The following is a 21,652-nucleotide window of genomic DNA, read 5'->3' as shown; positions in this document are numbered from 1 at the left end:
GAGAGGATATTAGCTGTCCCCTTTTCCCCTCCCCTTCCTGGAAAATGCCTTGCCATCAAAATGAGCAAGCACTGTGCAGCAGCAGCAGCCTCAGGAAGCAGCATGGCTCTTCAGATGAAGGGAGAGGGAGCTCTGTGTCAGACAGCAGAGCAGCAGCTCCTCCCCTGCACCCTCTATATCTTGTAATTTTTCATTTTTAAAGCACAACTGCAGGGCAGTGCTTCATAATTTTACCCTTTCTGAAGGTCCCTAAAGGATCACTGCATTCCCTCCATCTCTGGCAGAAAATGCCAAAATGCTATTCCTTTGTCTGTGGCCACAGCCATGGTTAGGATGGAGATCAGGGTGAAATGATCACACAGGGACATGACTTGCCTGCCTTGCAGGGAGCTGAGAGGGCAGAGGGAGCCCAGCCACGACACAGAGCAGCAGAACTTACACTGAAGTATGGCAAATGCTGGATACTGAGTGCCTGCACTCTCACCCTGCAGTGGGCACAAATACAGCACCTCCTGGCACAGGATTTGGTGCTGGAGGATTAGGTCACATGCATAAGAAATGAAAAGCTTTGTTTTCTGCCTCATACTCCTTGTCCCAATCCTTCCTCCTTCTCCAAGCACCTTCATGCAAATTAGTCAGCACACCAAAGCTCCAATTTATTAGGCACATAATAAATACCTCTTGAATTAGTGAAATGTGATAAATGTCAGCAGACAAAAAGATACAGTAATTTATTAAAATGTTTAATCCACCCATGCCCAAACCACAACAGTAAATAAAATGTCAGATGACTGCCCATTTTAGAGACATATTTTTAGCTGACTGCTTTTGGCCACAGCATTGGCACCAGGCAATGAAAGCTTCATTCAGAGCCCACCTCTCACTTTGCCACGCAGGGTTACCCCGGCTCGGCTGACACAGTAACCCCTCTGTAGCTCGGCCCCAGTGCCCTGACTCTCAGCTCCCAAACCACAAGGTCAATAAAAAGCCAGCCAGCCTTTTGTGGTCTCTACTTAGAGCAGCACAAACAAGGGTGAGGACCCTCAGTCCCCACGTTGCTCAAGCACGCATTTGGAATAACCTCCAGCACTCGTGGCAGGGCTACTGCTAGAGAAGCAACGCTGTGATTTAACGACCACCTCTTAACGTGCCAGCCGAATAAAACGTTACAACCAACAGAAGTAATAGTATCTCTAATAGTACCATCCTATGTATCTTTAACAGTAGCATCACAACCAACAGAAGCCATAGTATCTCTAATAGTAGCATCACAACCAGCAGAGGCAATAGTATCTTTAAGAGCAGCATCCTATGTATCTTTAAGAGCAGCATCTCAACCAGCAAAGGCAATAGTATCTCTAACAGCAGCATCCCATGTCTCGTTAACAGCAGCATCCCGTGCGTCTCCCGGTGCCCGCGCAGTTTCCCGCAGCACAGCCGCAGGGATGGGATGCGCTGGGAGGGCACGGCCCACACGGGCTCTGCAGCTCGCACCCAGCACGATGCACAGCTGCAGAGGCCCTGCTGAGCACAGGGGGCAGCCCTGCTTTCGCCTGCCGGGTTTTCCAGCCGGGCAAAGCAGCACCCAGAGGGTCCGGGCGGCTGGAGCCGGCCGGACCCCCCGCTCCGAGGGCCCCCAGCTTGGTGTGCCTTTGGCACGGGTTCAGCAGCATCGCAAAGGGAAGGGTGCCACCTACAGCACCGTGCACAGCGCTTCTGCAGCGCCGGGGCTCGCCTTGGGCTCCCCCAGCGAGGGAACAGCCAGCGCCAGCCCCGCACACGGAGCCGTGGCGGCTCTGCCATGGCAGGGATGGGCAGCGTCCTCTAACCGGGCTCTTATTTATTATCTGCTCCAGGTAGAGTGTCTCAAACAGATTCCTTGCCTTCATTTCTTCAGTGTCTTACTGTTGCAGCGTATTTCCCCTTTACTATACCTGCATGCCAGTACTATCAAAACCACTGCACTAACTTCTCTTTTATTTTTTAAAGATATCTTACAGTGTCAAACGATTTACTTCAGAATTTCTTCAGAGAATATTTGGTTCCTGCCCCCTCAAATTGGTGCACTTGTTTCCTTTCCGTCCCCTTTCCATGGGAAAGATTAATTCTAATAACATATTTTCAGTCCTGTACTGGCCACATCTTTTGGAGCTCCTCTGTGTGCAACACCCAATCTCTGGAAAGGAATTAGAGTGGGGGTCCATCTTCCTGTTTTTAATCTTCCTAAATTATTACTAATTCATACAGGGGATGCACAGCCAATAGATACAGTCTGCAAAGCAATCTTTGCTTTTATGGAAGAGCGCTGGCTCTATTTGTCAATGCTAATCTGAGATAAATGTCCCTGTGCAGAACACATGACACACACACACTGTCCAGAAGGAAGACAAAGAAGCTGAATAAGTCAACCTGCCACTGTTGATGAAACACTCAGAACATGAATAGGTATCCATAGCCACTGCAAGAACCAAAAGCGCAAACCAGAATAACAGTTTAGCTAAATGTGAGGATTAGGTTCTCCTCTTTTCTTTATGCTCTGGCTTTTATTATGCAAGAATCTTTCCAATTATTACGAATTTGCCATGAAAAGCAAGCTCTGGTCAGAGCATTGAGACTCTACCAAGTCAGGAAATAGGAAAAATCAGAATTAATAACTTTTTAATAGCTATAATATTTATAGCTATTTATAGATAAATAAAGACTACTGGAAGCCAAAATGTAATGAGCACAACAGGCAGCAGAAAAGAAACCCAGACAACTAAACAGAACCACAAACAGAAACATGAATCACACCTGAAAGTGAGAGGAAGCATCAAAGACCAGAGAGATGTGTACCTATGCATCACATGCTTCCACATCTATCATGCATCTCCTCCCAAAGCAGAGAGGTGCTTTCTGCAGGCCAGTGCTGCAGCTGGCAGCATCTGAGGTGTTTTCAGACAGACACACCAGATACAGCTGTCCCTGCACATATAGCACTTGCATTCAGTGACTGCTTCTATAGTTATGAGCCAGCATGTTCACAAACAACAAGTCATCTGTTCAACTGGACATGTCAGACACCTCCAGCTTCATTGTCCCTGCATGTGTTAGTGCCTAACTGCATTTTTGTTCTGGTATTTATTTATTTATCCTCTCAGGCTTAATTTATTCTCATTTAATTTTCATACAGATACAGTAGATGCAGAATCTTGCACTCAGAACAGCAGTGGTTTGAGAGGCTTTGCAACCACCCAAAGGCATGCCTAACTTGTGTTGTCTCAGACCTATTGCCCGGGGCATGATTTCCCCTGTCTGAACCCTTGTCTTGCAGGTTCTTTGAGTTTCAAAATCTCACCTGAAGTCTAAGGATGGATAAAATATGAAGAATGGAACTTATCTCACCAATACCTTCCCAGTTTCCTTCCAACACAAGCAAATGCTTTTTGCAGTACTGATCTCCTGCTGGAGCCAAGAAACTCAGGTACTGCAATGAGAACTGCTGTAATATTCACAGACAGATGCAGAGTGAAATTCCCTTTCTCTTCCCTGTCAAACGTGTAAGGATGGTTTTGCTGATGGGAAGAAGTGTACTCATTAACTAGTGTTTTGTAGAGCTAGTATTTGTACGTAGGCTGGTAAGCATCCAAGCCATGTAACTCTGAATCAGCGCTCAGTCTTTCCTCAGGAATAAACACAAGAAATCCCCTACTAGATCTTCCCCTTCCTGAAAGGCAAACTGCCACAAACAAGCCACAGCATTCCTCCCTCCGTATCAGTCCCCTATCTCCCTCCAGCAGATACAGACTAATCCCAAAGAATATGTGCAGCACATTTACTTTTCTGTGATATAACAATTGAGAGATTTTCCAGGTGAAAACAGAAAATACGTCATGAATGAAAACTCCCATACGTCAACAAGTAAACTAGTATTAGTTGCAAGGAAAGTCACAAATCACTCAGCCATTTCTCCTAAGCGAAGCCTGACGAAAGAGAAACATCTACAACGAGAGCCTGGATGCCTTTGCTAATGAGTAATGAGAGGTGTTAAATTACAGGCAGCCACAGGCACTTCCCCTGCAAAAACCCAGCTTTTAGGGAAGGTGAGGACTTGCACAACAAGCAACTAACTACAGAGAAACCGAGAGAACCCTTTCAGTGACTCCAAATTCATCTTGAAATGTGCAGCGTCATCTTAGTGAGCCCCAATTGGTAAAACTGTGACCACACTTAATGAACAGTCGGGCACTACTGACATCACTGCCATTTCCACCTCCTTTTCTCCTCATCAAGCCCTCCTAATGAGTTTTCATATTTCTCATTAACATTTATTATATTCAGCCCTACACCCACCCGCAGGTGTGTGTGCTGGATCTGATCTCTGTCTGGAACACACTGCACTCATCCACCCTGTCTGTCCCAGGCCCTGCACTCCTCAGACCACATCTACACAAAAATGTTACATTGGACTGACCTTTCAAGCTGCAGAAAAAGTGTTTTCTAGAAAATAGTGCAATAATTTCCCACCAAAAATGTTACATTGACTGAGGTTTTGAGCTGCAGAAAAAGCATTTTCTAGAAAGCAGCGCAATAGTTTCCCACCAAAATGTGCACGGGCTGTGACTTCGGTACTGTTTCTCAATTACACTAATTAAGGAAAAATAATTAGTATTAGAATATAGATTATTTACTCCAGCATAACTGAGGGCCTGGTCTGAATTTCACAGAATGGTTCAAAGACTTTAGCTGTTGTGAACACCAGTCAGATTTGGGCTAAGCATTCCAGGTATCATTAAATACAGAAATAAACTCTGCAGGCATTTATTGATTAACAACTGTGATGCATGGCAGATAATTTCTACTCTTGTACCACTTCATTAAGTATCCATTTCTATTCCTACAATATAACCAGATAACTCATTTTTCAAGACTTCATTACACACAGAACTTTAGTGCCAAGCATGTCTGCAAAGAAGTGATATAGGTGTATCTGTCTACATTCTAACACAAACATAACTGGGGAAAGCAAATCAAGCCACATAAATGTTTCTGCATTATTTTTTTCCATGTAATTGCTTTCCCATTTTCCCCACAGATCAATTTTTTTGAAAATCTATTTTTAGTTTATCAGAATTTTATCATCTTTTTCCATGGTCAGAAAGGCAAGGTTGGTCACAGTCAGGATTTGCTAATGTTTTCCTAACCACAGAATCTGTGGGGGAAGAAAAGTATGCAGATATATTTTATTACCCTGTGCTCAATATCTAACTCCAAAGAGCAAAAGAGAAGAGAGTTCTCCCTTCCATGCATATCTACAAATTAATAAAAGATCATGATATTCAAGCAATCTCCAGCTGAGCATTTTCCAATATAGTCAACCAGGTTCCACTGACAGGCCACACTCAAATTTTTATCCCCAAGATATGAAGGCTGTCATTTTCTACAACATTTACTGGATTTGCCAAACCTGGATGGACTGCTGAATTGGCAACAATGTCAATTATATTTTCAATAGGTAAACACAGACTTACATTAGCATTTTTGGCAAAACTACATGTCGTCATATATATGTATATACATACACACACAGAGAATCTTTAAGTGCTCATGTCAGTCAATTGCAATAATGACAACCTTAAAATTTGTTTTTGGACTTTGCCCATGTCCATAATGAAGGAAACTCAGTTACAGAACCCCAGTGAACCACACTATTCCCTCTGACCAGAGGTGCATTCCAGGTGTGCCAGGTGTTTCCCAAGCACAGGCACAGCCTTCCTGCTCTAATGAATTACCAGGACAGGTTAAAACCACCTTCTACCCTCCCCTTCACTTCCTACCGTGGCAAGATCTGTACAATCAGAAAAGTAAAACATCTGCCAAACAAGTTCTCTCTTTTAATCCCCAGAAAAATCCATTTCCTCAAGGAATTTTACTATCCTATCCAGCACCCTCATGTTTCCCACCCATATTCTTCTGGGAGCTCTCAAGATCAGGTCTCCAGCAAATCCAACACAAACTCAGAACTCAGTGGTGATGGAAACATGTCCCAGTCTGCACTGATTTGATTGCAATCTGTAAATCTATAAATAACGCCAGGCTAACAGAACAATACAGCTTGGACACTTGAACTCACATCTACTACTGCTTCAAATCTTCTGGACCACATTTGATTCCTTCCCTTTGAAGAACAGGAAGACAAGCCATTGAACAATCCAGGCACTGAAACTGAGGTGCTGGAGAGGACAGCAGCATCACACAGCATCCCTCAAGATCACCTCCTAATTAAATGCTGTGGTGCGAGATGTGGTGCATTACCCTTCGGTTCACACACAAATCTACCTTTTGTTACAATGCCTGCTCACTAGTTTCCAGCAGGGAGAGGAGGGAGGTGGTGCTGTGCTCTCCAAAACCTTCCACTACAGCAACTCTGCACTTGTGTTTTGCACCTGGATCAACAGACCCCTAGCTCACTGCTAAAACCTAAAGCTTCTGCGTTTTACTTGAACTCCTTGTCCTTCCTCATTGCTTTTGACATGAGCATGACAAATGATTCCAAAATGCCAGTTGACATGTCAAAAAAAACTTCCCATTATGATATATCATAAATCATAACTAACTTGAGTAAATAAAAGCAATCAATTCACCTTAGTGAGTAGAACAGTGCATTTATGAGATCTAATTGCCCTGCAGACACCTTCACCACCTGGCAGCTGAGCACAGACAAAGCCCATCTGACCTGGAAAAGTACCATTTTCTCCTGTGATTTCAGGTTAAAGGAAAAGAGACAGGGAGGGACAGTCTCTGATATCCGTAGTTAAGCAAGAGGAGAAAAAAAAAACCCCAAACTCATCAAGGTCTCACTGAATTTCAGCCCAGTAAAAAAGCAAACAGAACTGAAAATGATAAAACCAAAATAAATTAGCTGTACATAAACAAGTTTCATTATGAGACAAAATATTTACTGGTCATGAACATCTGTATAAATTACACATTTGTGCTGCATTATCATCTCAATTACACTGTTAAACTACTCAACCCTTTCCTTATTCTGATACAAGTGTTAAAACACACACAAATGAACATGTTTGAGCTGATGAGCACAGCAAAGGAAGTGCACACAGGTATCAGCCAAACCATGCAAGCAACTCAAAACTGGAGGATGGAGTAAGTGTAGTGCTAAATGGCAAAGAGACTCAGTCCCAGCACAACCCCACTTCACCCAAGGCAGAATGGCTGATGTAAATCAAAGTGATTTAAACTGCTGAATTTAAACAGGCTTTAAATCATCAAGCAGGAAATCCTGATATGAATAAGTCCATTTGGGAGCATGGTAGGATTGTACTAATTTTTCTAAGGAAGGGTCAATTCTTACTGATTGGTAACTATTAAAATGTGTTACTTGACAATTCCACTTGCATGAACACACAAACCACTCTGCATTAACACAGGAAAACACTGATTCCTAATTAATTTTTAAAAATACCTTCAGTGCACCTGTTATGCAAGAATAAAAGTTTATCAAATTGGGGTTTTGCTATATTTACAAATATTTAAAGATTACTAGATACTTGTCTTTCACCTTATGGGAAGCAGAACTCTCCTCCAGCTATCTTCACACTCAGCTTCCAGCCCTGAACTGAAACCCGTAAACTGATCAAACCCCATTTCAGTATCAGCACAAAGGCTTCTATTGCCTTGAGCAGAATTTTAAGACTCCCTTGTTCCAGAATACTTCCTAAATGCCAACCTCTGCTGGTTCAATTTCCTTCAAAACTTCAGTATAAACGTGATGCTCAGTTGCTTTTTTTTAAATGGTTGGATTATTTTAAAAAGGTGACAGCAAGTTTAGGCATAAGCTATCCTATTTGCACATCTGATTTAGGTTTTGAAAATTGATTTTAAATTTACTAATAGGGCTCATAAATCCAGATTAAGGACTAGGGGAAAAAAAAAAAAATCAGTGTTTCAGGTGGGCAGAGTGTGTGCATGTCTATTAACAAAATAGAAAGTCACACTCCAAACAAGGGCCTCAGCAGAGACAAGGAAATAAACACATACAACAAACAACTTATTAAAGAATAACTGCAGCTGACATATGAAAAAAATCACCCTCATCCATCAGTTTAACCTGGTTAATTTTGAATTATCTTTTTTGGAATAGACTGCAAATAACCAGAGGACAACAGCATAAGGTTGGATGGGGCTTTGAGCAGCTTGGCCTGGTGGAAAGCTTCCCTGTCAGTGGCAAGGGGGCTGGAAGTAAATGACCTTTAAGATCCCTTCCAATCCATTCTGTGACTCTATAACCACCTCAAAACCTGGGAGAGAAAGGGTCCTTTATGGCCCTGAGGAAAAGGATTATCAGGATATGACATTCTAAATATCTGTGTCTCATTTCAAAATTCCTTGTCTTACTATTCTAATGCCACTGAGGTAGGTGAGCTACATGAAAATCCAGACGAAGTGCATGTGTAGGAGACTGCTATCAGTGTTTTTCCCCATGCTATGGGAAATTTGAGAGAAACCCTTCAGACTGCTCCATAGTGATCATCAGATACAGCTCGATTTCAGGCTGCCTGTATCCTCCTGCGGCTTGCAAACAGCAGCATCACTCCAGCTTGCAGTTAAAAAAAGGCAGAAAACGCTTCCTTTCACCAAGCTAACCTGTTTTACACTAAGCATGGCAGCAGTTCCTGAGGAAGACACCAAGACCTTTTTGCCAGGATAACCCACCTTGGGGTTCTCTCTTCTGTCTCAGTGAATTCTCCCCTCGCTGCCTCTGTCACCTTCCTGGGGCAGAATCTGAACAAGCAGGGCACTCAGGAATATAAACCCACACAAAACTGCTCAAAGCCACAGCGAACCCGTGAGCGCTCCTCACACATCAGTCCATGCCAAAAGACAGGAAAACCTAAGGCAGAAATACCATGTTTGTTTGTTTTGGAGCTCTTGTCAAATCTTTTCCCCGCAGCGCAAAGCGAGTGAGAGAGACTGAACAATGTGCATTGGAAGAAACCATTGCAGAAAAATTTAAAAAAATTAATTAAATTTAAATTGAAAAAAAAATTAAATTAAAAAATCAGAATATGAGAGGTGGAAGGTGAAAGGGGGACACATTTTTTACAGCATCTTTTAAAAAGTATTTTTGCCATTCACCTAGCAGCTGGGTTTTGGCCCCAGAAGGACAGCAGTGCTCTGGCCATTGCTGCCCAGCACATCACACAGGGAACAGGAGTGGTGTTCAACATCTCCTGCCTCCTGAGCCTCCCTGCAGCCCTGCACAGATGGCTATTTTTATGTCCAGGACAGCGTCTGAGCTCAAAGCTTCTTACCAAGGTCTTCCCCCTGCACACAGCAGTAATGCCAAGGATTTTTTAATTTTTTTAATTTTGGGAATGGGCTCTGCATACTGTCCAACTTACACCACCTTACACTTTGTGAGAGATCTAAGTAACTTATACGCTTCCCTTAACTTGTATTTTATGAGTAGACTTTATTTCAGTGTTTATAATTGTTTTCCTAAATTCTTTAAAGTACCTGATGTACTTGCCCATATGAATGTATTAAAGTACTAAGTGCTTTAAATATTAAATATGGAAATAATAATCTTTTTATGTTACTGTATAGGCCAGAATATATTTCTAACATCACACTGAATGAAAATAATTTTACATACCAGCACTGGGAAAGATCTTGCCACTTCTCCATTCCCACCAGCTCAATGAGATGACCAGATTACAATTCAGTTTTCTTAAAAGCACTGATCCACACCTGACAGAAGCTCCAGCCAGAAAAAATAAAGTCAACACTAAACAAATTTTTTTTTTAAAGATGACCTAGTTGTGAAACTTCATCTCCTTTGTGTGACTGAGCCATTATTGAGATAAATCAGCTGAAGCAGCCAGTAAAACCCTATTGCAGAAACAGGTTTTTTTGAGTTTTCCCTCACACACACTTCCCTTGGAGGAATTAAAGCAACTTAACTGTGCCAGGATGAAAGGCCTCTGCAGAAAAATGATTTTGGAGGAAATTAGCCCTTTTATCCAATCACATCATTTTCTTCAAGTGGCAGAACCCCCCAATTCTTCAAAACTTTCACCTTACAAACGGAAATTAAGAGTGTGGTCTCAGTTGTCAAAACACACATTTACCATAAATAAACCCATTACTCACTGCAGGGTTCTCTCTGTATTAATTACATCAGTTGTACAAAATAACTCACAAACAGTAAAAATTCAGAAGACTTGTGTCTCTTCCCCTTGAAGGTCTGACACGAGCCCCTATCAGAGAAAGAAAAATAAAGGGGAAAAGGAAAAAGTGGGGGAAGAAAGGGGGGAGGAGAAAAGGTGGAGAAAGAAAGGGGGGAGGAAGAAAGGAGGAAGAAAGAAAAATTGAAACAAGAAACAAGAAGAAAGAAACAAGGAAATGAGGGAAAAAAGGAAAAGAAGAAAAAACCCCCAGGATTTATTTTCCTCTTATTTATCTTCTTCCTTTCAGTCATGGGCCCAGCCAACACACTTCAACAATAACTTGATTCCAATATCTCCTAAACTTGCAAAGATATCTTGCACTTGACACGTGGCTCTTCAGGTCTGTATTAGTTCTCAATAGCTCACAGTTTGTGGGTTCTTAGCTTTCAGGGAGGGAGGCTTTTTCCTGGCAGAGTTCTTGCAAAATTTCATGTACACAAATTGTTTTTCTAAACTGTGAGAAATGACAGCTCTGGTTTTCTAAATTCTACAGGTTTAGAAATAAAAGTTACATATAGGGAGAATTGGAAAACAGGGCCAGGAAGTGCTGATGTGTGACAGAAAAAAGGTTATAAATAAAGTCATCCATATAAATGGCTCAAACGCATGTTGGGGATTTCTGTAATATCTTTTTTCCCCCCACAGTTTGCCAAAATTCAGTTTCTTACAGGAATTAGGATTTTTCTTTATGCATGTATTGGATAAAGATACTGCATAGTTCTAATATGCAGTACACAGTTACTGTCAGCAGTAACTTTCCCAGATATACCCCCAAATTTGTTCCAAATATTGCCAGTAACATTTCACTTCTGCCACCACAGACATCTCTCAATTTGTCTCTTTGCTTCCATGTTCTGTGCCTCAAAGATGAGCTAAACTGAAGTTGTAGGACACCTTTTATATCTCATTGTACAAACAATCCCTATACGACATCACAAAGAGGAAGAGATTGACTCATATTGATATTTACAGAACAACAGAAGCAACACAAAACCACAGCAGGCAATAACGAGAGAGGAAAATAAGAATATTATTGCTTAATATTACCAAAATGATTTGAGAACTTCCATGCAGTTCCACAGGGTTAGGGAAATAGTCTCCGTGCTGAAAACACACAATCAGCTCTGTAACATCCTTGTGCCACCCTGCAGACCAAAGGAGGCAGCTCTGTGACACAAAGACCCCTACTGAAACGCCAATATTATGAATGATTACTAATTGAGGAACGCTGACATCTCAGTGTTATGACTGAAACACAAAATGTGGCGTATAAAACTTTGTTCTGGCAACTAAGCCTGCAGAAGGCAGACTTTTGGATCACACAAACCATATTACAAAACACTGTGAGGAGCTCTGGATTCTTGTGGAAACACCCAACTCTTTTGCCTCAGACAGTAACGGCCACATGGGTCTGATGAAAACCAGCACTGATTTCAAGCTGTTCAGTGATTTCCCCTGTTGAAGGATGTGCAAATCACCCAAATATCTGAAGCACCAACTTCACACACTAAGGCACAGATAGGATTGCTTGGACAACAAGAGGACAAGACCATAACTGTGGCTTATTAAAGTGTAAATCTTCCCAAAATCCTGGTTGTTTGGTGCTGCATTTTGTGAATACATATTCATCAGCCATGCCACTGGAAAGCGTTTAGAACTCCTGAAATCTGAGCAAAACAGAGGCAGGTCACCACCCAGCTAACAGCAGTGCAGAAAATCAGCCAGCACAGCACACTGAGATGTTCTGATGGACATAGAACCTGGAAAAGCAGGAAAACCAGAGTAACTCATTCAGCTGGTGTTTGCAGCTGACCATGAGCATGGCCCTGGTAAATCCTTGGGCAGGGAACACAACGATTTCTTTTTTGGCAAAGCGCTGATCTATCCCCCTCAATGTAAGGATGATTAAAGAGCTCCTATACTTTCCAGGACTATTCTACAATCTCATTTGCCATTGCCACCCCCCTTCCTCCTTTAGATGAAACACAACGCAGAAGTGCCAAAACATCACAGAAGATCAGACATGAGCTAAAGGAAGGAGGAAGAGGATGCAAATACAGAAAATGGGTATGTATCCGTAATTGTTAAACTTTTTGGACTATTACATCCTATTTCACCATCGAAACTGATCACAAATCACTTCACTTTGCCTTGGAGTACAGTTAAACACTGGTGTGTGAGTACAGGTACAAACACACACACATAGGCATGCTGGCTTCTTGGCTGTGATGCTGCCCAGGGTCAGAGCAAGGTTAAAAACCAATTCTCTGCCCTTTCCTGAGACACACAACATCCAAGGACCTTCTGAATTGGCCCCAGATTTTCACAAGCATCACAAAGATGATGCAGGAAAACCCCACCTTCACTGCAGCACTGAACAATTGCAGAAAGTAATAAAAAAAAAGCAAAAAGAAATGCCTGACCTGTTGATCTTTCTGTTTACTCCCTTGGTTATTCTGAAAGTCATAAATTCAAACCTCTTTCCTGCTCTCTGTGAGCTGTGGTTGTGAAGAGCTGACAGCAAGCAAACAGCAACAGATCATCTGTGCTGCCAACAGCACTGCAGCATTAGCTCTAGCACTTCCACAAACTTCCAGAAAATCCAGAAAAGTTCCTATGGGTGCACACACACTTCTCTCAGGTCAACAAAACAATTAATTATTCTTATCTCCTCACCAATTTTAAAGGTGCGTGGAGGCAAACAAAATCAGTCTGAAAGAGGAAAGTCTTGAAAGAAGGCAGCTCTTGCTGTAAGCACAGAATTTCAGCAGCTGCAATCTTATTAACTACTGCAAGTTGGAAAAGAAATTTTCTCTTGAGCCCTATGAACTGAGTTTCAAGTACTCAGAAAGCAAACAGGAGCAGTTTGTGGGATTTTAAAGCTACAAACACCAGGAAAATAAAACAAGTAAGAGCAAAGCAAAAGAGCAATCAAAGTTACATGATTTTGTGACTCACCAGCTTAGACAAACCAGGAAAATATATATTTGAAATTGTTAAGGCTCCCAAATTCCCCCTGAACGTACAAGCAAGCTGCTTATCTAAACAGCCTGTAAGACCTCAGGCTGGTCACAGGTTGGTAACTCCAGTCAGAGGCTGTGTTGCCTTATATATCAAGGGTTTTCTTATCATAATGGTGCAAGGATCTCATACTGCCAGAGTTCCATACCTCCTCAATGCTCCTCGCAGGCAGCTCCTCCAGCACTGCCTATTCCCGGTCCTTGCAGCAGCCAACTAACTCCAAATCCCAGCAACCCACTCTTTTATACTACTGCTCTTATTGGCCACAGGTGTGGGCTGTTAACATCACATCTGCTCCTCATCTTCAGTAATTGGGTTCAGCTGCAACTCGTTGGGGACATGATTACATTCTCTCCCACCTTCATTTACCCACACTGTGTCCCCCGACAAGGCTGCACCTCACACTTCAATTCACAAAACAGCACACTTGGAGCATTCCAGCCAGCAGCCACTGCCTGTTCTTACACCTCTGCTAATTCAAGCACACCTCTCACATGAATTATACACACTGGAGTGACATGCAACCAAGTGTCTTGTACATGCAAGTGTTCAAATAACAATGAGCCCTGGCTCCTGTGCTGCCCACAGGTGCCCCTGCTCCAGTGGCCGTGCTCAGGAGCAGAGCTGTGCACTGACACCAGGAGTAACAACACCAGGTGTAACTCAGCCGAGGTTCAGTGTGTGCCGCCAGGTGAGCACGTCTGAACTGAGAGGGCCCAGGTGTTTGTCCTGGGATAAGGGCTGGGTTTCACAGGAACATTAAGGTGTTGTAATTCCTGCTCCCTGCGGGAGGGACAGCCAAACAGAGGATGGATGTGATCCAGCCAAAGAGAACCCGAGGAGAGGGAAGGAGCGTGTGTGCCCTCATCCTGCCCGTGAACCCGGGGATGCACAAGCAGAGCCCTCAGCACAGGAGCAGGAAAGAGGAGAGAGAGACACTTCCTCAGCTCAGCTTGCACCGGCTGAGGCCATTTGTGTGGCCTCAAGCTTTAGGTCAAGTTACTGTAAATTGAGGTTAATCTAAAGGCAGCCAATTGTCCTAACACAATCACACGTTCATATTTTCGGCGCTGCGTTAGCAGAACGGGTTTTTGATGTGTTCCAGACAAAGCTGCTCTTCCTGAACTTCACAATGCCCAGAATTTCTCTGCAGGACTTTCAGCACATTCTGTTCGGTCAACTTGAAGCTGAGATTTCACTACCACTGGATACCCTGTGTCAAAATACAGCTTGCCCTGCTCAGGCTACGGCTTGTAATACCCCGAGCCACTATCTTTGAAAGGGACACTTTCCATCCGAGCATTTAAGGTCACCAGAGGCTAGCAGTGCTCCAAGTGAAGAGTCTCTTCATTGCTTTCAGTTTGCTACACTGAAACCTATTGTGCTGACTAGCTGCAAAAGGAGGTCAGCACAAAAACTCCTTGTCCTGAGGACAGCAATCACACAGGCATATCGAGCCCCCGTTGGTATGAAAAGGAGAAAACAAATGGGAGAGGCCTGTGGAGTAAGAAGGACACAGAGATCCACCCTTACAGGAAAGGGAAAATAAAAAGGGTTACACAATGACTCCTTCCATTGCTGGCCTGGGATTTAACTCTGGTATCATCCCTGTTGTGTATTTACTACTGACTTTACCCCTGTGTGAGCAAGATCAGACACAGCTTATTAACTGAAGAGATGCTTAATCCTACCTAGTCATCAGGCATGAGTAAGGGCTACAAGTATTTGACTTCTTGTGGAAAACAAAACAAAACATCTAAAAAATTATATTCTTTCATCTTTGCAATGCCAGAGCAATGGACTTTTCCTATAGCATGAGTGATGTAAAGTGGAACAGCAATACTACACAAGAAAGAACACAAGAAATGTGCTCAGGTTTGTGAACATATGCAATTGTGTTTAAAACACAATTTCCCAAGTACTGGGTTTAGAGTAGGAAACGGAGAGTAAGACAGTGGCTATCAAACCCACAACAATGCTAAATTAAAACAAAAAAAAAGTCTCAAAGGGCCTTAAAATAGGAAAAAGTAGCTCCAGCCTCTTCATAGTTTACAAGAGAGCTCAGATGTAAATAAATGTGTACTGGAAAATGAGTGTGATAATTACACGTCACTGCACAAAGAATGCATGGTAAGGACAACAGTCACAGGGAAAAGAAAAATAAGTGATATAACTTGCAGTTATTATTATGTATTTGGCTATTACATACTAAATATATAATTTATTCTCTATATAATGTATGTGTATACACACACCTACAACCTCTGAACCCCACACATAACAGGGATGCAGAGCCAAGAGGACTCTTGCACTGAAAGGAGGAAACAAGAAAGCAGATTAGCTCACAAAGCACCAAAGAACTGATATAATGTGTCGATATTTCCTGGAACCGATCCACATATGAACAGCAGAGTTTGGGATGAATTGCAAATTTTCCCAATACTTCCTCTGAAAGCCAGGCTGGTACAGCATTTTAATAATCCAACTCTCAGTCTGGAGGACACATACACACACACACACACACACACAGAGAGATTATATTTTCCTTTAATTTGCTTTCATTGAAAAAAAATTAATTAGAAAAAGCATTTCTTGCTGTCCTCATTGGGTTTGTTGTCATTTAATCCAAACAGCTTCCTTTCCAAATCATGCAGTTTAATAATATGAGTGAAAAATCTAATAATGATTTTTGTGTAAAAAGAAGAGTAAACTAGTAACAGATTCTCAGCAGACTGTTCCACAGTGAAAGTTTACACTGGAGTTTACCAGAGAATAAAGAAAGGGAGAAAACACCTAAATGTACTTAATGTTTTCCCTATGTAAAAAAAAATAAAATGTAAAACTTAGGTTGAATTTTTCTGCTAAATAAAAGTTATGATGTACATAAACGGTTAAACTTACCATACTGATATGATTGCTAGAAACTAAGAAGTTTGGGAGTTTGCATTTGGTTTTACTGCAAAAAGCATAAAAGTCTGAAAGAAAATAATTTCCAACTGCTTGCTTGAAAAAGAGTAATCTCTTGGGTTTTAAGTACTGCTTTCATGTTCCCATGGATGCTCCCCAGTGTCCTTAGACATTAGTCAAAAATCATAATTAACACTTTACAAATGAAACAAAGCAGATGATGTGTCTAGAGTTTTTTTTTTTTGCAACATTTGTGTATTTAAAAAAAAACACAAACGGAAATGGGTCTTTTTTTGTAATAAGGCAGTAGAATTTATGTTTTTAAGATTAAAGGCATAGGGCACATTGAGTATATTCAAATAACATGAAGATCATAGCCCAGGAATTGAGTTATGATAAATTCCATAATAAACTATCTCCTAATTAGGCTGCTCTTAGCTTTTAAAGTGTTAGAAAGGATCTAGTAACAGTGAGAGCTGAAACTGCACTTCCCCCTTTTATTTTTTCCTTTTTATAACTTTCACATTATAGCTCTGGCTTTCTGTCCCACATCTTCAGGGGAAGACCAACTACCTGCTTTATCAAAAAATCCTGGCTTTAATGCCTCAGCACCGGGGCTTGGGAATAAGGGGAAAGGAGACATTATTATAATATTCTATTCTATTCTATTCTATTCTATTCTATTCTATTCTATTCTATTCTATTCTATTCTATTCTATTCTATTCTAGCCGAGGCCCAAAAGCACCCGGGCTGCGCTGGAGCTGGATGGGGACACAGCGCTGCCCTGGAGAGAATCATTCTGGGAATGTCTGCTAAGCCTCCAGCCCCTCTCCTGTGCCTTGGGGAGCACACATGAGGTGTGAAAGGGGATCTGAGGACAGCTCAAATGACGAAAACTCGGTCCCTGCTCACGGGGGAGTGACTCTGTTGCTGCCCCGGGATAGGGGTAAGCCGAGGCAAAGCTCCGTGCTGAGGAGCGTGTTTTAAAGCCTGGCTGCTGAGGGAAGGGAAACACGGCTATGGCTCGCTGCTAACATCAGGACAGCAGCAAGATGTCAGTGAGGTCGCTCTGCTTCCTGTTTGCCAAGGGCACCGCACGCATTCCGCCCGGCCCCGCTCATTCCCGCTCCCCGCGCATCCCCGCGTCCCGCCGGCCTCGCCGGGAGATGCTGCGCTCCCAGCCCGGGAGGCGGGGGCAGCACTGGCGCTGAGCTTTTGTTCGCGCTGCCGGAGCGATCCCCGCCGCGGGGCAGGGGGCAGGGGCACCGAGCCGGCACTTGCGGCCGGGGCTGGGCAGGCTCGGCGCGGCCCCGGAGGGACACAAATCGCACGGAAAGCGGGGAGGGCGAGAGGCAGGACGGCCGCCCGCCGCTTTGTCACCGAGCCCTCCCCCGGCGGCCCCTCCGCCCGGCCGCGCCTCCCGCGCAGCGCAGGGCGGCGACAGCGAGGGACGTGCGAGGCTTGTAAAGCGCACGCTGCCATCGCGCCTCCCTCCTCCCATTGTGCCCCGGCAGCCGGGAGCGCCCCGCTGCTGCCCGTGCCCGCCCCCGAGCCCCGCACCCCGCCCGCCGGGGGACGCGTCAGGACACACGGACACACGTCAGGACACACGGACACCCTCGCGTGTCCCACAGGGCACAGCCGCCCGCCAGCCAGCACCAGCAGCCCCAGCAGAACCGCCGGCGGCCGCCACCGGCTCCAAATGAGGCTCAGGCGGAGCGCAGGGCCCGGCTCCCCCCACAGCTCTCATTATTCATCGGCGCAGCCGGGGAGTGGGAAACTCCGCTTCCTACTCGCCGCTACGCTTCTACCGGCCCAGCCCCCGCCCCCTTCCGCCCCTCCGCTGCTCGCCAAGCTCCTTAATTCCCGAGAAAACTTTGGGAAGCGGCTCAGCAGCGTGGGGAGCCGCGCTGCCGCACGCCGGGGCAGCCCCAGCGAGAATCCTGCCCAACTTTCCCTGCAGCCTGCGGGGTTTAAAGGGGCCAGCCCCACGCACACGCACACACACAAAACCCTCCCCCGGCTCCCCGTGCACGCCTGGCACCGCTCCTTCCCCCTATCCCAGAGCGTTTCTACCCTTCCGAAGGGGACCGGGGCAAAAACAATTGTCCGCTCTCTCCAGCCCAGCCCGTGAGAAGTTGCGGAGCGTCCCGCCAGAGCCCTGCCAAAGTTGAGCCGAGCCCCGCTTCCCCTTGCCGAGCCACGGGCCCGAGCTGCAGCTCATCCCGGCCGGCCAGCGCTGCGCCCCCGGCCCGCAGCCCTTACCATGATCAGCGTGTGGTTCCTCTGCTCCGCCGCGGCGGGCTCGGCATCCTGCTGCTGCTTGCTCTGCTGCTGCTGCTTGCTGCCGCCGGTGCCGGTGCCCGCTTTCTTGGCCCTCTGCTCCAGGGTCCGTTGGTAGAGGCTGACCGTGTCCCTGCGCTCCAGCTCCAGCTGCTCCGCCTGCGCTTGCTGGTACCTGCTCTCGCAGCTGACATGGTGCCGCCGGCAGCCCTCGATGCGCTGCCTCAGCCGCTCCACCACCGTGCTGTGCTTGGGGACGGCATTGTTACCGGCGGCGGGGCCGTGCGGAGAGCCGCCAGCCCCGGCACCGGCCCCGCCGAGGCCGCTCTTCAGGTTATTGTTGATGCAAATGCTACTGCCGTTCGCGGCGGCAGCGGGGGCTGCGAAATCCCCCATGCTCGGCCCCGCGCACACTATTTTGGAAGAACTTTTTATCCTACACTTCACACGGACAGTCTCTCCGGGGTCCTGATGGGATACTTTTCAGAGAACCGGGGACGGGGAGGGGAAAGGGGCACCATCATGTCTCAGGGAAACAGCGATCCCAAGCAAATGTTTCTCTTTTCCCCCAGCCAATCCCTCTCGAGAAGCTCCAAAACATTAAAAAGAGAGAGGGAAGGGGGGAGGGAAATAGAGAAGGTGCTAAAAGGTTATCGCCAGCAACACACACAAACACACACGCACACACAGACACACACACAAAAAGCACAACAAACTAAGCAGCAGCAGTTCGGGTTAGCAAACTCCAGGAGATATCAGACCAGTTCCTTTCCTCCTCTTTCTTTTTTATAATCCATTATTTCAAAACAGATTCCATGGGATTTCCGGAGATGTTGACAAAAGCCTTCTCTCCCCATGGATGGGGAGAAACACGCGCCCCTCCACATGCACGCCCGTTCACACGCACGTTCGCACACACACATCCGAGCACGGGCACACGCTGGGCACACACGGCGCACTCACTCGCGCTCCCCGGCATCAACAGACAGGCAAAGCCGCTTGCTTATTGTATTTTCCTTCTAGAAAAAAGTTTGGGTGTTCGCAAAGTACTTTGGCTGCTCAGTTGCATTTCAACAGGAACCTAAATAGCAAATCCTCGGGCTGGGGGAAGTAAACACATGAACAATCCGGACCGAGCTGGAGAGGAAAAAACAAAAACGAAAAGCAAAAAAAAAAGTAGCGCTCTGCCAAAGGCTGAGCGAGGCAGCCTGGCGCTTGGCTGTGCCGCGCCGGTGCTGCTGCTGCTGCCACCACCATGACAATGCTCACACGCTCTGCTGCCGCGCCGCCTCCCGTCCGTGCCAGCGGAGTGATACCAGGGCAGGAGCGCTCACCGCGGCGGCGGCTCGGGACCGGGAGGCAGGCCTGGGGACACGGTGCAAAACCCGGCGCGGACCGGCCCGCAGGAGCGGACATGGCGCTCACGGTGAGCTCCCCGACACCTGCCGGCCCCGCGGCCGCACCGCACCGGCACCGGCACCGCGGCGGGCGGAGCTCCGGCCCGCTCGGGGCCGCGGGCAGCGGCGTGTGCCGCCCTTGGCTCCCGTGTCAACTGTTGCATAATGGATGGAGCGCAGCGCCCAGCCCTGCCTGCCTCCCCGGCGCGGGCTGAACTTGCTATTTTAGACAGCACGGGAAACACGACACGGCCGACAGCGGCATTGCTCCGGGAGAACATAGAGAGCGGCTGCCTCCGCAGAGAGCGCCGGTGATTCATGGATCAGGAATAACGTCCCGGGAATCTGGCTTTAAACCGTTTGGCAGACAAAGCTATTGCGCCCACAATTGTCGTTGAGTATTATATTCTATCTAGCCCTGGGAGAAATGCACTTCCAATTTTTTTTAATACATCTGTATAGAACAGAATTATCTCAGAGAGACGCCCTTATTCTCTAACATGCAGCCAATTTAACGAAAATTGGGAACTCACGCACTGGTAATGTAATCTGATTTAAACCATCTTCATTTTTGCCATTGCAGATTAGCATAGGATACTATTTCTAAGATACAGTGACAAAGAGCAGTCTTTGTCTTATTTAAGTGCTCAGCAGCATGAAATTTGGGGTTGGTTTCATGCCTATTGCCACAAGTCATGGCTATGTTGGGATGGAACATAATAGTGGACAAATAAAACCAGCAATTAGTACCTGACCTACGCTGGGATTAACAAACAGATCGTCCCTCCAGAAAAGAAAACTTTTCTGTAGTATCAGTTTGAGAACTCACTTGAAGTGCTTCATGATCATTGATTACTACGTTATCACAGACCCAGCACGGGGAAATTACAGCTTTGCTCAGAAGCAGCATAAGAATGTGGGGAAGCTGCAATCTTGAGTCAATTATAGACATTTGTACCTCTCTTAATTTGGAAATGGGGGATGTGTTGTAATTCTGCGAGTAACTGAATTTCTCTAGTAACTGAACAGGTAAGATTCAATGTGAGAATAGAAACAGGAGGAAAAAAGAAGGAATTTCAGGAACAACAACAACAACAATAATAATAATAGTAGTAGTAGAAATGGAAAGTGTGCTCAGGCCAGGGAGGGAAAGGGCTCTAAGTAGGTTTAACTCGGAGCGAGCACTTTTTGGCTTCCTCATCAGTGCCCCCTGCAGCCCGCAGCCCGTGTGCTGCAGCCTGGCCAGAAAAAGAAGGTTTTTTACACCCACCGGGCAGAAGCACCTATAAAAGCAGTGGTCTCCTTACAGACTGCTTTTTCGGTGCATTTTACAGAAGTCTTCTTCTTTTCCTACGACTGCAATTAATAACATTTTTCAATCTCTATGAAGTCACACAAACACACCTTAACTTCCAGCATATTACTTTGGCAGTTGTCAACGTGGTAATTTTTAAGTTGTATTGCTATAGAATTTAATTTCAGCCTATTAAAAATGTAGGATTTTTTTTATCTCTCGGCTACGCACCTTGGTTCTGCCAGGCTGCACAGCCCAAGGGTGATGATTGGAGTAAAAGAAATTTTGGAGTAACCAGTGCTTAGTGTCAGAAGTTTTGCAAACAAATCACTAGATAAGATTTCACAGTTCATTTTTGCATCATTTATTTTAAGGACACTTACATAAACAATCACCAGCTTCTAAAAAGCTAAAGTAAAATGAGCTATTTAGTGAACTATTTAAATCCAATTTTTGAGAAGGACAACACTTCTGCTAAGCCTCCGAGACTGAAAAAATAAAAACAAGAAACAAATTCCTT

The 21,652-nt window shown here is 45.1% G+C and overlaps 1 protein-coding gene across 2 annotated transcripts in view; it reads right to left on the bottom strand.

Moving 5' to 3' along the window:
• MAML3 (mastermind like transcriptional coactivator 3) overlaps positions 1 to 20,061 on the bottom strand; it is a 159,745-nt gene extending 139,684 nt beyond the window's left edge. For both annotated transcript variants that reach the window (XM_014270709.3, XM_026796510.2), the window contains exon 1: positions 18,424 to 20,061. In XM_014270709.3, coding sequence (XP_014126184.2) covers positions 18,424 to 18,837 — 414 coding nt within the window. In that variant the 5' untranslated portion in view covers positions 18,838 to 20,061. The remainder of the gene's footprint in view (positions 1 to 18,423) is intronic.
• Positions 20,062 to 21,652: the final 1,591 nt, after the last annotated feature.

Source organism: Zonotrichia albicollis, chromosome 5 (assembly GCF_047830755.1).
Source record: "Zonotrichia albicollis isolate bZonAlb1 chromosome 5, bZonAlb1.hap1, whole genome shotgun sequence".
Taxonomy (NCBI): domain Eukaryota; kingdom Metazoa; phylum Chordata; class Aves; order Passeriformes; family Passerellidae; genus Zonotrichia; species Zonotrichia albicollis.
Note: the sequence above shows the minus strand (reverse complement) of the source record. Positions and strands in the feature narration are given on the sequence as shown.